The sequence below is a fragment of the Salvia hispanica genome, chromosome 4 (assembly GCF_023119035.1).
Source record: "Salvia hispanica cultivar TCC Black 2014 chromosome 4, UniMelb_Shisp_WGS_1.0, whole genome shotgun sequence".
Taxonomy (NCBI): domain Eukaryota; kingdom Viridiplantae; phylum Streptophyta; class Magnoliopsida; order Lamiales; family Lamiaceae; genus Salvia; species Salvia hispanica.
Window position 1 is genome coordinate 45,163,225 of NC_062968.1, and position 15,994 is coordinate 45,179,218.

Sequence of the window (15,994 nt, forward strand, 5' to 3'; positions counted from 1 at the left end):
TCCCTCCGTCCCAAGGAAGATGACTCCTTCCTTGGGCGGCACGAGATTTTATGCAACTTTATTTTGTGTATAGAGAGGAGAGAGTAAAGTAAGAGAGAGTGGATAAAGTAGAGATAAAGGTGTTTCCATTTTAAGTAATGGGTTATCTTGGTTGGGACAAACTAAAAAGGAAAGTGGGTCATCTTCAATGGGACGGAGGGAGTATTATTTAATGTCAATGTCTTTAGAAGCAGTGGCGACGGTAGAAAAATGAGAGAGAAACAATTAGTGGATGAGTGATAGATCCTAGAGATATATACAATGGCCGTCGTTAAAAACAATGACGACATCCATAGAGCTGTCAGTGTCTAGAAAGCGGTAGCATTGTTGTTGTTGTCGTCATCATCATCGTCGTCGTCATTAAAAGCAATGACGACGTCGAAAGAGCTGGCAGTGCCAAAAAAGGGTAACATAAAAAAGACATAAAAATATAAAAATAATAATAATAGTAAAATGACATAGTAAAACATAGCCTAAAAAAGACATAATTAAAAAAAATGCAAAGGAAAACAGAAATAATACTACCTCCGTCCCGCATTAGGAGTCACATTTACTTTTCTGCACTCGTTTTATAAAATTGATAATAAATGGTTAAAGTGGAGAAATAGTAAAATAAAAGAAAGAATAATGTAGAGAAGACTATTTATTATTATTCTCTCTCTTACTTTACTATTTCTCCACTTTAACTATTTATTATCATTTTTATAAAACAAGTGCAGAAAAATAAATGTGACTCATAATGCGGGACGGAGGTAATAATAATAATAATAATAATAATAATAATAATAATAATAATATAAGAAAAAAAACATAAACTATAATAAAAAAAATAGAGGAAATTAAAAATGATAACAATGTGTGTGTTATGTGTATGTGCGTACAATACGTGTCTGTAGTGCGTGTGCGTGTGATTTTATGTAGTACGTGCATCGTGTGTGGTATAGTGTATACATACTGAGTGTGTATGTGTGTGTGTGTATACAGTGTGTGTACACACACAATTCTCTCAAATTCGATTTCATATCAATAACTTCATTTTCACAAGACAAAATGTTTGAAATTAAATTAGAATCAAATCAAATTTTATGAGATTCCAGATCCAATCCAATTTCATGATATTAAACGGACCCGAATTTAAATCCATAATCGCACAATGCACTCCCTTTTTTTATACAGTAGTAGAGTCATTTCATTTTCTGTACTTGTTTTAGATAAATGATACTCCCTCCGTCCCAATAAAAATGACCCCTTTTTTGGGCGGCACAGAAATTTACACAATTTTATTTTGTATGTGAAGTGAAGAGAGTAAAGTAAGAGAGATGGAATAAAGTAGAGAGAGAAAAGTGTTTTCATTTTTAGTAATGTGTCATCTTAGTTGGGACAAACTAAAAAGAAAAGTGGATCATCTTTAGTGAGACGGAGGGAGTACTAATAAATAGTTAAAGTGGATAAAAAGTAAGTTAAGAGAGAAAATAATGTAGAGAAAGTTTTATCAATGGTATTCTGTCTTTTACTTTACTTTACTTTTTTTTCACGTTAACAATTTGCAACTATATTTTCAAAATAAGTGCAGAAAATGAAATGACGTGCGTCATCTAATAAGCATAAATTAATCTCTATAAATTCCCCCACCTTCCTCATGCCAATGCATCATTCATCATCATGGAAGCATCAACCAAGGCGCTGTGCTTTCTAGCCCTCTTCCTTTCCGTTGCCATCTCCACAAACGGCGCTGGCGAGTGCCCGAAATCGACCCCGGACAACGAAGCCATGAAGCTGGCCCCGTGCGCGTCAGCAGCGCAGGACGCCAACGCGGCCGTCCCGAGCAGCTGCTGCGCTCAAGTGAAGAAGCTGGGAAGGAACCCCAAGTGCCTCTGCGCTGTGATGCTCTCGAATATGGCCAAAATGGCCGGGATTAATCCTCAAATCGCCATCGGCATTCCCAAACGTTGTAACCTTGCCGATAGGCCAGTTGGTTACAAGTGTGGAGGTTTGATTTCCTCAAATTAATTAATCTCTTGTTTTTATATTATTGTTCTAAATTGATAATATCATTGTTTCTGTGTTGTGCAGCTTATACGTTGCCGTGAAACGTGGATTGGATATGATGTTTAATGGCGGAGACTGTTGTTGATTTTACTGTGTAATTGTTTTAACATCATCGCTGCGTGTGATCTCTGCTCTACTTCAACTTAAATAAAATAAATAAATTGCTGATGTTTTAGCCTTCTTTTTTCCCGTACTATTTGAATTCATAACAGCAACAAAATGGCGGATGCGAGTTTCTATAAATTTTAAAAACTACTAGGAGGAGAACAACAAATATATGAAAATTTTTACGTGAATTACGAAAAAAGGAGTTTATTTAGATAATGGTTCTACTCTTATAAGTACTACTGTATAATAGTGTTACACACGTGTCTTGCACATAATTTTGTTTCTAACTGCGATTAATTATATAAGATAGATAATACTCCATCCGTCTCAAGATGATCACCTTTCTATTTTGTTTGTCCCAATCATGATGATCACTTTTCAATTTTGGAATTAATCCCCTCTCTCCTCTCTCATCATTAAAATATTCAATTATCTTTTTCATCTCTAATTTATTCCACTTAACAACACTTCATAAAATCTCGTGCCACTCAAGAATGTGGTCATCTTGAGTGGGATAGAGATAGTAATTTGTTGCACAGTATTAACTACTTCCTCCGTTCCAAGATGACTCATTTCTTGGGCGGCACGAGATTTTATGCAACTTTATTTTGTGTGTTAAGTGGATAGAGTAAAGTAAGAGAGCATAAAATAGAGATAAAGATGTTTTTATTTTTGGTAATGAGTCATCTTAAATAGGACAAACCAATAAGGATAATGAATCATCTTCAATGAGACGGAAGGAGTACTATAATATTCACAAATAGGCATAATATCAACTTAACAGTGAAATAAAATAATTACAAAATTAATAAATTCGATAAGATATTAAATTTTGAAAAATTTATGTGTTGACAATATCTCCATATATATCAACATTGTTACATACTAAAGTTACGGGTTCAAACTCCACCACCTGCTAAAAGAGTTTCGGTCTTAATCCGTAAATTTAGTCGAACAGAAATAATCAGCGGATTTGGTACACCTGTGGTAAAAAAAAAAGATAGTCTCAAACGTTCACGCGCATATGATTCTTAACATAACAACTTACAATTGTTCTTAATTAAAAACGGAATTTGTCAGAAATAGTCCAACATGGATATTGACAAACATGAAAGCTAACTTTCATAGATTTATCGGTTGCGAAATCGCAAAATTCCATTATATTTTGACATTATCCTAAAAATAAATGTAATACTGATTAATATTATCAAATTGTATTAATATTAGTATACAAGTAATTATAAGAGCTATGAATAACTATTCAAATTCTAATCTTTTACTCTATTTCTCTATTACTTTTTTTCCCCTCTCTCACATCTTTTCTTCTCCATTCTCGTCTATTTCTAATTTAGTTCAAGCAGTAAACTTTGAACAAATATCGTAATTTAATGAGCGAACCCTTACTTAAAGTACATAGAAGTTTGAACACAAAACAATGCAACAAAGGATATGAGTTAGAACTAAATAGCATGAGCTACAATGGGGCTCCTAACTTGATATGTACCATCATCCCACACCAAACACCCCGACACCACTCCACTCCCAATTGTTACATTAACTGTCACAACAAATTCTTGCGTCTGATCCACATATGTGAAGGAGATCTCACTAGGTTCGACACGGACGCTCAGCCCCGGTGGCGCTTCCACAACTGCCTTGTAAGTAGACAACGGAGACCCCACATTCGTTACACTCCGGTGGAACACAGCGCTGATTGAACTCCCCAAGACACTAGACACCGAGAGAGACGGATAGTTGAGGTCGTAGACTGTGCCATTGCTAGCTGCAGTACAGGTCGAGTTGTCGCCGGTAACAAGCTGCAGGTTTTTGTTGCTATAACCTTGGCCGCATAGGAACCTGACGTAGTCGGCCTCCCCCATGTCGTAAACCAGACCGGGGGAAATAGCCTTGAGTGGGTTGATGTGGCCGGAGCCATACGCGAACTCTGCTTCCCCGTTTCTCTCCACACTCATCGTAAAAGCTGTCAAGCCATTACTATTAGAGAGGATGTTGACATTTTAATGATACGATGAAATCCAAACTTTAGTTAGAAATTCTCAATTATGAATGCGCAAGCAATATATAAGTGTAACCTGTACTCTATTAGTATGAGACCGTTTGGAAAGTGTCCCAAAAACAAAACCGAGATAGGTGCAGCACGATCACCTGTGGTCATTAGAGCGGATTTGATGGCGGCAGGGGACCATGTGGGATTGAATGATTTGACGTAAGCTGCCGCACCAGAAGCATGGGGGCAAGACATGGATGTTCCAGACACGATGTTGTATGCTACTACCCTCGTATCTTCAGGGTATCCCGAGGCGGTATTAGCTTCGGACCATGCTGCAAGAATGTCGACTCCAGGTGCAGTAAGATCAGGCTAGGAAATATTTCAAGAATAAGTTAGGTCCCAATTCAAGAAATTGAATAACATGACTTACTTAGTAGGACTGTAGGAGTACTATAATGTATGCCACCTTGATGATGTCCTTGGTGATGGGATTGGGACCCCTTGAGGAAAATGAGACAACATATGGAGCGAATGTATCAGTAACTTGATCACTCCTAAAAATGGTTGCTGTCGGACTCCTAGTTGTGTTGATATAAGCATATACTTCAGCACCGTCAACTGATCCCAAGTAAGAGGCAGGCAGAGGATAAGAGAGGGCCACATCTCTTAACTGATCGGCGTGCATTATAGCTCCGGCTGCACCAACCGCCACCACAGGCTCGCCATCACTCAGTCCATCGCAGAGGACAATCGTACCGTTAGCTAATTCAGGGTCCAAAGAATCTGGTAGGCAGTACCTAATATCAACACATCACATGACATATGTGTGTGTTACTCTCATTGCATCATCACTTACATTCAGGTCCAAATTATACACGCTACCTTGATTCAGATCTGTTATATCCTCCACTTGTGTTAGCCACATTTCCTCCGTAGACTAACGGGTAGTTGTCCTTCTCTAAGGTGAACGTGTTCACCGATACTCCCTAGTAACAACATCACACAACATGCTAAATAAATCCTCATAATTATATTATACGAGTAGCATGTCGTAGAAGCATGGAACAACTCTGCATGAGTTAAGGCGTAATGGTAGAGTGGTCAATACTTGAAGTCCCGGGCCATTTCTTTAAATTTAATGTTACCAAAAAACACATAGAACAACATATCACCTCATAAGTCTTGTTGTTACCCAACTTGACTCTACTTAGGAACTTCCGGTCAATGGTGCTGGCAGCAACGGAAAGGGACCAGGGCGAGAAATTGACAATGGATTTGGGGTTGGGACCTGAATTACCAACTGCATTCGATGTAAGTATCCCGTTTCTCATGGCGTGGAATGCACCAATTGCTATGGAATCATTAAAGTAATCAAGAGGGGTTAATCCCCCTACTGATAAGGAGATAATGTCAACTCCATCAGCAATCGCGTCATCAAATGCAGCAAGAATGTCTGCATCCGAACAGCCACCGTGCCAGCAGATCTTGTACACAGCAATGCGCGCAGAGGGCACTCCTCCCCGAGCTGTTCCAGCTGCTAAGCCATACAGATTCGCCCCGGGAACTGAGCAGCCGGCTGCTATAGATGCTGTGTGTGTTCCATGCCCTCCATAATCTCTTGGAGATGGAGTATTTGGTGGAGCCATAGGCCCTTCACTGTGGTAATACTTTGCTCCTATAACTTTGCTGCAAAACTTATGTTGGATGAGTTTTGAACAAAATAACTTAGGACTACAGACAGAAACTTTCTTACTTGTTGCAAGTGAAGTTGGATGAGGATTGGCAGCTACCCTTCCATTTGGTGGGTGGCGGGCCGAAGCCTTGGTCGTCAAAACTGTGGGACTCCGGCCATATGCCGGAGTCCAGCATTCCAATAATGATGTCACTCTCATACTGTGCTCTTTGTGCATTTATAGGAAATCCCATGAAGTCCCACGACCGCGTCGTGTGCAGTTGCTTTTTCGTGTTGGGAAACACAGAGACCACACCTTCCAAGTCTGTAAACATCAAGAATTAATGTTTACTTTGCGTAATATTGGTTGATTATTTTTGAGATTATTTCTCTAACAAGGAAAAAAGGAAATGATGATAAGGAGATCCGTTACTAGCAATCTTGTTTTTGTCATCCTCGGTGAGCTTGGCGACGAACCCATTGAAGCTTCTCTTGTAACTATAGAGCCACGGCTCGGCACTAATACATCACATTGCATATTAGGATTTAGAAGAGAAGCTCTTAGAAATTAGACAACAAACAAATGATTCTTGAGTAACAAGTGAGACTGAAAAACCTGCCCAAAGTGGCATGTAGCAAGTTCTTGTGCTGTGTTGAAGCAGAGAACTCGCCTTCTTTTGGTCGATCGCCCATATAGACTATGTACACCTATAAATCGAAACAACCTTAAAATGTTGTATATTTATTTATACCTGAAACCAATATAAATTGTAACAATACCAACTTGTTTTGCCTTTAGATGTTGAGAATTTGTCATTACTAGCGAGAACAGAGCGACCGTTACAACGGCCATGCATAATGCTAAAGTTGCCATGGAAATGTAGAGGATTTTGGAGTTAGAGATGCAGCTATAAGCCAATTCTCTTGCATTAGTGTCTTTGAGAACTCAAAACACTGATGTTAACGAAACGGCTGACAAATGAGAGCCGGCCTTGTAATAAAAGTGGGATATACATAGGCACTACTATATATAAAAGCTTTCTTATGTCTTCTTTCTAAACTAAATTACTCCCTCTGTCCCACAAAGATTGTCGCATTTTTCATTTCCGTCCATCCCACAAAATTTGTCTCATTCACTTTTTACCATTTTTGGTAATGGACCTAATATTCCACTAACAAATTCCTACTCACATTTTATTACGATAAAACTAAGGACATTTTATTACTATAAAACTAAGGGTAGTGATAAAAATGCAAACTTATATATTGTACAAACTCAAAACTCCTCAACACAGCTTCAACACAGCTTCAATACAATATCAACACAAAGGTAAAATTTTGAAATTTTAATGTCAACACAAGATCAACACAATATCAACACAAGATCAATCATTACAAACAAATGATTCTTGAGTAACAAGTGAGACTGAAAAACCTGCCCAAAGTGGCATGTAGCAAGTTCTTGTGCTGTGTTGAAGCAGAGAACTCGCCTTCTTTTGGTCGATCGCCCATATAGACTATGTACACCTATAAATCGAAACAACCTTAAAATGTTGTATATTTATTTATACCTGAAACCAATATAAATTGTAACAATACCAACTTGTTTTGCCTTTAGATGTTGAGAATTTGTCATTACTAGCGAGAACAGAGCGACCGTTACAACGGCCATGCATAATGCTAAAGTTGCCATGGAAATGTAGAGGATTTTGGAGTTAGAGATGCAGCTATAAGCCAATTCTCTTGCATTAGTGTCTTTGAGAACTCAAAACACTGATGTTAACGAAACGGCTGACAAATGAGAGCCGGCCTTGTAATAAAAGTGGGATATACATAGGCACTACTATATATAAAAGCTTTCTTATGTCTTCTTTCTAAACTAAATTACTCCCTCTGTCCCACAAAGATTGTCGCATTTTTCATTTCCGTCCATCCCACAAAATTTGTCTCATTCACTTTTTACCATTTTTGGTAATGGACCTAATATTCCACTAACAAATTCCTACTCACATTTTATTACGATAAAACTAAGGACATTTTATTACTATAAAACTAAGGGTAGTGATAAAATGCAAACTTATATATTGTACAAACTCAAAACTCCTCAACACAGCTTCAACACAGTTTCAATACAATATCAACACGGTGTAAAATTTTGAAATTTTAATGTCAACACAGTATCAACACAATATCAACACAGCATCAATCATTGACTACCGTTGAAATTCTGTTGACATTTTCTGTTGATGTTTTTTTGATCTGTTGACATTTTTCAATGGTCCAGATCATAGTTTTGAGTTTGTACAATATTTAGAGTTTTCATTTGATCACGTTCCATAAAATTAATATATAAAAATATGACTCACATTTCACTAACTTTTTCTATTTACTTTTCATTACATTTCTTAAAACTCTTGCCCGGTGAGACAATCTTTGTGGGACGAAGGGAGTATTAAATTAGATGGGCGGCTACTTGGCTAATATACTAAGTTTAATTTGTAATGTTTCCAAAAACTTATGTTTCAGAAAAGAATACTAATTCACCTAAAAACAAAGGAGGTGGATCCCCTATGCAAAAAAACACAGCACCTCGCGCTGTGCTTAATACGCAAATTTTTATTAACAAAACGCAGCCTTCTCCTTCTTTCGCCTTTTTCAATATTTTCGTTCTTTATTTATTTATACCTTCTCGTCTTTTTCTACTTTTCATTATTTGCTTTTATAAAACACAGCCTTCTCTTTCTCTCTCTTCTTTCAACATTTCCATTCTTTGTTTTTATATTTTATATCTGAAAACATTAATTATAATTATCATTCATGATATTGAATATATAAAATAGATAACTATTTAAATTATCAAATGTATACTTCTTCTGTCTCACCAAAATTTTTAGGCACAGAAATTAAGAAATTGTTGAAAAATAAGGAAGATAAATAAAGTAGAATAGATAAAGAAAGAGTAAAATAACTGATGAAATAAAGTAAATATGATTAAATGTTTTGTTTTTTGGTCAAAAAAGGTAAGGACTCAACTTAGTTGGAACTTCTCAAAATGAAATACGACTCAACTTAATTAGGACGGAAAGAGTAATTAACATCATAAGAAATAAGTAATTAACATCATAAGAAATAAATTAAGGATTTGAAATCGTAGAGGTAAAGGAAAGTGAGTTGAAAAGATTAGTAAAATATGAGTTCTACTTTTTATATATTAGTTTTATAATAAAATGATTCCTCCTCCTCCTCCTTAAAAAGTATGTACTATTTCCTTTTTAGTCCGTACCTGAAAAGTATGAACTTTCTAATTTTGGAAACTCCATCTCTCTAATGAGGTGAGACTCATTTTCCACTAATAATTCTTTAAAACCTTTTTTTTATCTCTCTCTTACTTTTCCAGTTATGCATTAAAACTCGTGCCGAACCAAATTTTTCATATTTTTTGGCAACACAGGGAGCAGTAGAATGCGTTAGTGGATGCTGTGTCTACTTACCATTTATAGTAAAAAGTGGAAATAAACAATTAATAAGGGACGAACAAAAATGATAAAAATAGATAATTGATAGAGGACAGATGGAGTATTATCAGATTTTGTAACATTTTTCAGCATTTTATAATATAAAAAGAAGAATGGAAATAATAGAAGAAGGGAGAAAAAGAATGCTGTGTTTTTTAATAGTACTACTCCTAAAGAATGAAAATATTGAAAATGGCGAAAGAAGGAGAAGGCTGCGTTTTGTTAATAAAAATTTGCGTATTAAGCACAGCACAAGGTACTGTGTTTTTGTGCACTGTAGGGGATCCACCTCCAAAAACAAAACTAGAACTCTAAATTAGATTAACTCTGATAAAATATCACCCCAACTCATTTGGTTTAACTAAATGGATCATCATGCTGAACTTGACACTATACAACTTATTAACTCATGCACAAGCTCAATATAATTAATTTCGGATTATGAACTCGTTATAACTTTTCTATATATTTTACTTAATTGGTAATATGATTCTATTAATATTACATATCTACTCAACTTATAAGCTAATAAAGTTACAAAATTTCCTATAATATAAACTTGATGGACGTTTCTATTTATATCTTAATTCAAAAACCTCTTAAAGATCTAAAAAAACTTTATTTTCACTCTTACTTTATACTCAATACATTTCACTCTCTTCTAGTACTTTATTAAAATACTCTCTTCTAGTACTTCACTATCTTTTCTTAATCTCCGGGCTGAAAAAAAATACTCTACTACCGCAGAAAGGAGAGAACAAATTAAAATAAGAGTGGAACATAGAAAACATAAATGTTTAATTATGCAGGATACAAATGCCATAATTATATGGACTTGAATAAAAATGCTTGACCAAACAATTGAAATACAATCGCCCTTACGCTTATTGAAACTCACCAGCAAAATTAAACCAGATCAACATAATCTCAATTTATTAAAAAAAAAGAATCAGAAAGCATCAGTAGTGTAAGCAACAATAGGGCTCCTGACTTGGTAGGTTCCATCATCCCACACCAACGACCCTGACACCATTTCACTCGCAATGGCGGCGCTCACAGTCACAACAAAGCTCTGCTTCTCCCCCACCGACGTGAACGTCAGAGTGCTCGGCTGCACACTCACGGTCAGCTCCGACGGCACAGCCACCACCGCCTTGTACGTGGACGTCGCGGACCCCACATTCGTGACAGTCCTGTGGAAGACGGCTGTGACGGGGCCGCTCAGTGTGAAGGACGGGTAGTTGAGGTCGTAGGCCGTGCCGTTGTTGGCTGCCGTGCAGGTTGAGTTGTCACCGGTTACGAGCTGTAGGTTTTTGTTGCTGTAGCCTTGCCCGCAGAGCAGCTTCACATAGTCGGCCACTCCGATGTCGTACACTAGACCCGGGGTTTTCGCCTTCAGGGGGTCGATGTGGCCCGAGCCGTACGCGAACTCCCCATCCGAATTTTCGTTCACGGTCATCACAGCGGCTTGAGCACCATACCAAGTATTGTGTTAATTCATTTAAATTAAAACACTTTAATTTAATTTAGTGCAGCATGGGTCAATTGTCAAAAATAGTAATACAAATAATAAGTATAAGTGACGGACCGAAATAGAAAATTGGAAAACACTTAATGGGAACAGAAAGGATTGATAGTTACCGGTGGTCATTAGGGCGGACTTGATGGCGGCGGGGGACCATGTAGGGTTGAAGGATTTGACGTAGGCAGCTGCAGCGGAGGCGTGAGGGCAAGACATGGATGTTCCAGAGATGATGTTGTACGCTACAACTCTATCATCTCCGGGGATGCCAGTGACCGTTGTAGCCTCCGACCACGCGGCTAGAATATCGACTCCTGGTGCGGTAAGATCAGGCTGCAGAAGAAACAAAAAAAATGATGAAAACTCTAAGATCATTCATTAATTAATTAGGAGTATATGAAGATAGCTAATTAATTAGTCCACCTTAAGAATGTCCCTTGTGATGGGATTTGGGCCTCTTGAAGAAAAGGAAACAACAAATGGAGCTGTTTGATTGAATTCAGTGCTCTTGAAGATGGTTGCTGTGGGATTACTATATATGCCAAGAACAATGAGTAATAAGTAAAATATGGAAGCAAATTAAAGAAAAAAAAAGGATGAGAATAGAAAAACCTAGTTTTGTTGATGTAATCGTAAACACGAGCGCCATCTAGTAATGACAAGTATGATGCCGGCAGAGGGAATGAAAAGGCGGTGTCGTTGAAGATATCTCCGTTCATTATAGCTCCGGTCGCACCTGCAGCTGCCGGTCCATCTGCATCATTAAGCTCATCGCAAAGAACAATGGCGCCTTTTACTTGTGTTTGGTCCAACGTCCCTGCTTCGCAATATCTGCATCAATTTTGTAACAAATCACACATGCATTAGGATTTTCCAAAAAAATTACCTCTATCTTTGTTTCTCTTCAATAATCACTGAATTTTCAGGTTTATTGTAGTTGAAGTGAAGTGGATTTAATCATCATATCCATGTGATTTTACTCAAATAGGAGTATATATATGTTACCTTGATATGGATCCATCAACACCTGCACTAGTATTGGGCACATTTCCTCCATAGACTAAATTGTAACTCTCCTCTGGTAGGGTGAATGTGTTTACCGTGACTCCCTGAATAGAAAAAGTTAGTGGAATGTAAGTCTCACTTTTAGTATCAATTTTACAATGGAACGCAAGTTGAAAAAGTTAGTATAATATGGGGTCCGCATATCAATAAGTGAAAAAAGTAAATGGATGTCTAAATTGTGAACCGTCCAAAATAGCAAAATGGTTCTTTAAATTAGTGAATCAATTTTGAATTGATAATTTACCTCATAAGTAGCGTTGTTTCCCAACAAGACCTTGGTGAGGAACTTCCTATCAATGGTGCTGGCTGCAACCGAAAGCGACCACGGCGAGAAATTGACGATGCTCTCAGGATCCGGCCCCGAGTTCCCCGCGGAGTTCGAGGTCAGAACACCTTGTTTCATGGCATGGAAAGCGCCAATGGCAATGGGATCTTCGAAGTAGTCGGAGGCGAAGAAGCCACCGACGGAGATGGATATAATGTCAACTCCGTCGGCAATGGCGTCGTCGAATGCGGCGAGAATGTCTGCATCGGAGCAGCCGTCGAACCAGCAGATCTTGTAGACTGCGATGCGCGCGGATGGAACTCCTCCGCGCGCTGTTCCGGCTGCCAAGCCGTACATGTTGGCCCCGGCGACCAGCCCGCCGGCTGCCGTGGACGATGTGTGCGTTCCGTGGCCTTCTGAATCCCTCGGCGATGGGAAATCCGGTGGGCTGATGCTCCCATCGCTGTGGTAGTACTTTGCTCCTATGATTTTACTGCATAGAATCATAGTAACAATTTTTAGGTTTATTTTTAGGGTTTACAATTTTTAAAATATGAATGACAAATCATTAGAAATGGTCACTCACTCTCCATTCATTTATAAGAGTCAATAACACTATTTTGTCGTTGCGGGACAAGAAGGGGGTTTCAATGCAAATATTGTTTGAAAAATAATGTGGAGAGAGGCTATAATCAACCCTATCACTATAATAAAAAAGAATAACTAAGACAATTTTTAATGCGAATGTTATTAATTTCGGTGGTTCTACCAAAATATTTGATCGGATACAATTCAGAGAAATCAGAGCTTCTGTATGTTGATATTCGAGAGATCCCAGAACCAAAAGAATCGACCAGATTAAGAAGAAGATGAACCAGTGCATCTGTTGCCGAAAATAACTAATTTTCAAAAGGTTCCGAAATTGCAAATTAGTCCTTTGACTTTCAGAAATTACATTTCTGGATGAATTTCTTATACAGCAAATTCGTTGGACCCCGCTACCCGGGGGCGCTGCCCCCGGACTCCCTCCATCATAATGAATTCAAATAAGCGTGCACTCCGCACTTCCATACTTATATGATGTATCATTATGATAAAATTGATCAATCAAGTTAACTCAATTACACTAAAATATCCAACAGTGTATGTGCCGAAATAAAACAAGCATATCATATTGAAACAATTAAAAAAGTTATAAATACTGACTTGTTGCAAGTGAAGTTAGATGAGGATTGGCAAGTGCCCTTCCACTTGGCAGGCGCGGGACCAAAGCCGGTGTCGTTGAAACTCTGGGACTCAGGCCAGATTCCGGTGTCTAGCATTCCGACAATGACATCACTCTCTGTCTGAGATCTTTCCGAGTTCACAGGAAAGCCCATGAAATCCCATGATCGCGTCGTGAGCAGCTGCTTTTTGGTGCTAGGAAACACAGAAACCACCTCCTCCAAGCCTGAAATTAAGATCATTACAACTCCATGCACCTCTTAATCAATAGCCTCCCAGTTTATTGTAGAAAATAACTTACTAGCAATTTTGTTCTTCTCATCCTCACTTAGCTTCGCCACAAAGCCACTGAAGCTTCTCTTGTAGCTGTGGAGCAGAGACTCCGACGCCCTTTTGCTGAATTCAGAAATATATTACTCATATAGAAACTAAATTAATTATTTTTATTTTCCAATTATACATGAAATTAATCTGTCAACCTTCCCAGAGTAGCCTGTAGAAGGCTCACGTGATGTGCCGACGCAGAGATGCCACCTTTAGGGAGATCTCCCATGTATACCACGTACACCTATAAACAAATCCATGTACTAGCTTGGTAAAACAAATTGATGAAACAAACTCAAATTTGTTCGAAAGAAATACACTCCCTCCGTCCCGCAATAGGAGTCCTATTTAGTATGGCACGGATTTTAAGAAACGTAAAAAAAGTGGGTTGAATAAGTTAGTGGAATATGAGTTTCACTTATATGTATTAGTTTTATAGGACTCTTATTATGGAAACAGACTGAAATGGCAAAATACGACTCTTATTATGAGATGGGGAGTATAAAATTATACATACCTTGTGATCAGAGGAGTTTCCTCTACAGCTAATGACCATAGAGAATAGAGCCATGCATATATATAAAAGAGCCTTCCATGAAGGAGAAGTTGGTGTATTTGCCATGTCAAAATGAAGAGTTTTGAGGTTTAGATATGGCTGTGTGTTTCTTGCATGTATTGCAATAAAAGCATGAATATATATAAGGAGATGTTAAACTGTGACATATTGTAAAAACCGCCTACAAATACTCTGTCCAAAAGCCGGCTCTACCCAACAACAATGCTTCACGCTGTAATTTCTATTCTTATTTTGTGGAGAGTAGTTTATAAATTGATAATAGCCATTTAAATTAAGGTGTTTGATCAAATTCTGGTCGATTCCATAAGATTTTGAAATCATAACAATAAATTATGAAGTTTCAATTATTAATTGTGTCATCCGTGTATAAAACGTCTTCAGTGAGGCTCAAAATAGTTGAGAAAAAAGAGAGGAAAAAAGTGAAAAAATTATTTATTTTAATGAAACAATAACGTTTTGAAAATACATAATTTAATAAGAAAAATTTAATATTTTGTGATTTAATATTATATTACAATTTTTATTTTTTATAATATTGATCAAAATTTGGCTAAATTGCGTACTTTAATTTGGTATTATAAATTTAGAGTAAAGGTCAATTTTGGCCTTAAATATATAACCAGAATACGAATTTGGTCCAAAATATTCACTTTTTGAAAAACAAGTCCTTAGCAATTGAAAATGTCGCCGAAGTAGTCCTTTTTTTTACAGTTCTGTCAAAAAACTAACGGTCAACGCTAATTGCACAGTGACATGACCATTAGTTTTTTTTACGGAACCTTCAAAAAAAACTATTCCGACAAGAATTTCATTTGTTATGAACTTTTTTTAAATATATATATATATATATATAGTAGATCAAATTTATATTTTAATTATATGTTTAAGACTGACCTTTACCCTTAAATTTATCATTACGAATTATGAAGGGGGTCGGATATACCTCTTTCTCAGCATCTACTTTGGACAAAATGTGATAATATTAAGGAATACATTGCTTTTTCGAGTTTGTAAAGTTAACACCCAATTTTTTGCTAATTAAGCTATTTGTTCTATAACTATTTGCATTTTCATTGCGTAATTACAAACTTACTTTTACCATTGAGTTACAGTACTCTTTCTTCCATATTAACTCCATCCCATGTCAATAGAAACGTTTATTTTTTCACTTATTTTGATAAAATAATACTCCATCCGTCTTACAATAAGAGTCACCTTTTGTTATTTCAATCCGTCCCACAATAAGAGTCACATTTTACTTTTATCATAAATGGTAAATAGATCTCACATTCCACTAACTCACTTCACTCACATTCTATTATAAAATTAATATAAAAATGGATCTCATATTCCATTAGCTTTTCCAATTTTATACTCTCTCTGTCCCATTAGAAATGAAACGTTTTCCTTTTTGGTCTGTCCCATTAAAAATAAAACGTTTCTAAAAATGGAAACACTACTCTCTCTACTTTTTCTTCTCTCTTACTTTACTCTCTCCTCATTAACTCACAAAACAACACTACATAAAATCTTGTGCCGAAAAACAAATGTTGCATATTTAATGGGACGGAGGGAGTATTTCTTAAAATTTGTGTCCACACTAAATGTGATTCCATCGTAGGA

General features: G+C 37.0%; 3 protein-coding genes across 3 annotated transcripts; 1 reads left to right on the top strand and 2 right to left on the bottom strand.

Annotated features, from left to right (window-relative positions):
* Nucleotides 1-1,692: 1,692 nt before the first annotated feature.
* Nucleotides 1,693-2,256, top strand: LOC125224436 (non-specific lipid-transfer protein 3-like). Its single transcript, XM_048127835.1, has 2 exons — nt 1,693-2,029; nt 2,113-2,256. The coding sequence occupies exons 1-2, from the start codon at nt 1,702-1,704 to the stop codon at nt 2,127-2,129; spliced, it is 345 nt and encodes a 114-aa protein (XP_047983792.1). The 5' UTR covers nt 1,693-1,701; the 3' UTR covers nt 2,130-2,256.
* Nucleotides 2,257-3,656: 1,400 nt separating this feature from the next.
* Nucleotides 3,657-6,732, bottom strand: LOC125221195 (cucumisin-like). The gene is made up of 9 exons (XM_048123320.1): nt 6,700-6,732; nt 6,496-6,587; nt 6,313-6,398; nt 5,961-6,204; nt 5,380-5,893; nt 5,090-5,193; nt 4,674-5,004; nt 4,363-4,576; nt 3,657-4,177 (listed from the first exon to the last, which is right to left on the bottom strand). Exons 1-9 carry the CDS (start codon nt 6,730-6,732, stop codon nt 3,657-3,659), a joined length of 2,139 nt encoding a protein of 712 aa, XP_047979277.1.
* Nucleotides 6,733-10,343: 3,611 nt separating this feature from the next.
* Nucleotides 10,344-14,347, bottom strand: LOC125221196 (cucumisin-like). Its single transcript, XM_048123321.1, has 10 exons — nt 14,312-14,347; nt 13,950-14,038; nt 13,772-13,866; nt 13,453-13,696; nt 12,226-12,739; nt 11,922-12,025; nt 11,529-11,747; nt 11,340-11,448; nt 11,036-11,249; nt 10,344-10,861 (listed from the first exon to the last, which is right to left on the bottom strand). The coding sequence occupies exons 2-10, from the start codon at nt 14,021-14,023 to the stop codon at nt 10,344-10,346; spliced, it is 2,091 nt and encodes a 696-aa protein (XP_047979278.1). The 5' UTR covers nt 14,024-14,038; nt 14,312-14,347.
* Nucleotides 14,348-15,994: the final 1,647 nt, after the last annotated feature.

Bases quoted from the DNA above. Each gene is read 5' to 3' on its own strand.
- LOC125221196 (XM_048123321.1), bottom strand. From the start codon at position 14,023: ATGGGAGATCTCCCTAAAGGTGGCATCTCTGCGTCGGCACATCACGTG. The intron at 12,026-12,225 runs GTAAATTATCAA...TTTTCTATTCAG, and splicing joins GAAACAACGCTACTTATGAG to GGAGTCACGGTAAACACATT. The intron at 11,250-11,339 runs GTGGACTAATTA...TTTCTTCTGCAG, and splicing joins TCACAAGGGACATTCTTAAG to CCTGATCTTACCGCACCAGG.
- LOC125221195 (XM_048123320.1), bottom strand. From the start codon at position 6,732: ATGGCCGTTGTAACGGTCGCTCTGTTCTCGCTA. The intron at 6,588-6,699 runs GTAATGACAAAT...TTCGATTTATAG, and splicing joins CGGTCGCTCTGTTCTCGCTA to GTGTACATAGTCTATATGGG. The intron at 4,577-4,673 runs GTGGCATACATT...AATATTTCCTAG, and splicing joins TCACCAAGGACATCATCAAG to CCTGATCTTACTGCACCTGG.
- LOC125224436 (XM_048127835.1), top strand. From the start codon at position 1,702: ATGGAAGCATCAACCAAGGCGCTGTGCTTTCTAGCCCTCTTCCTTTCC.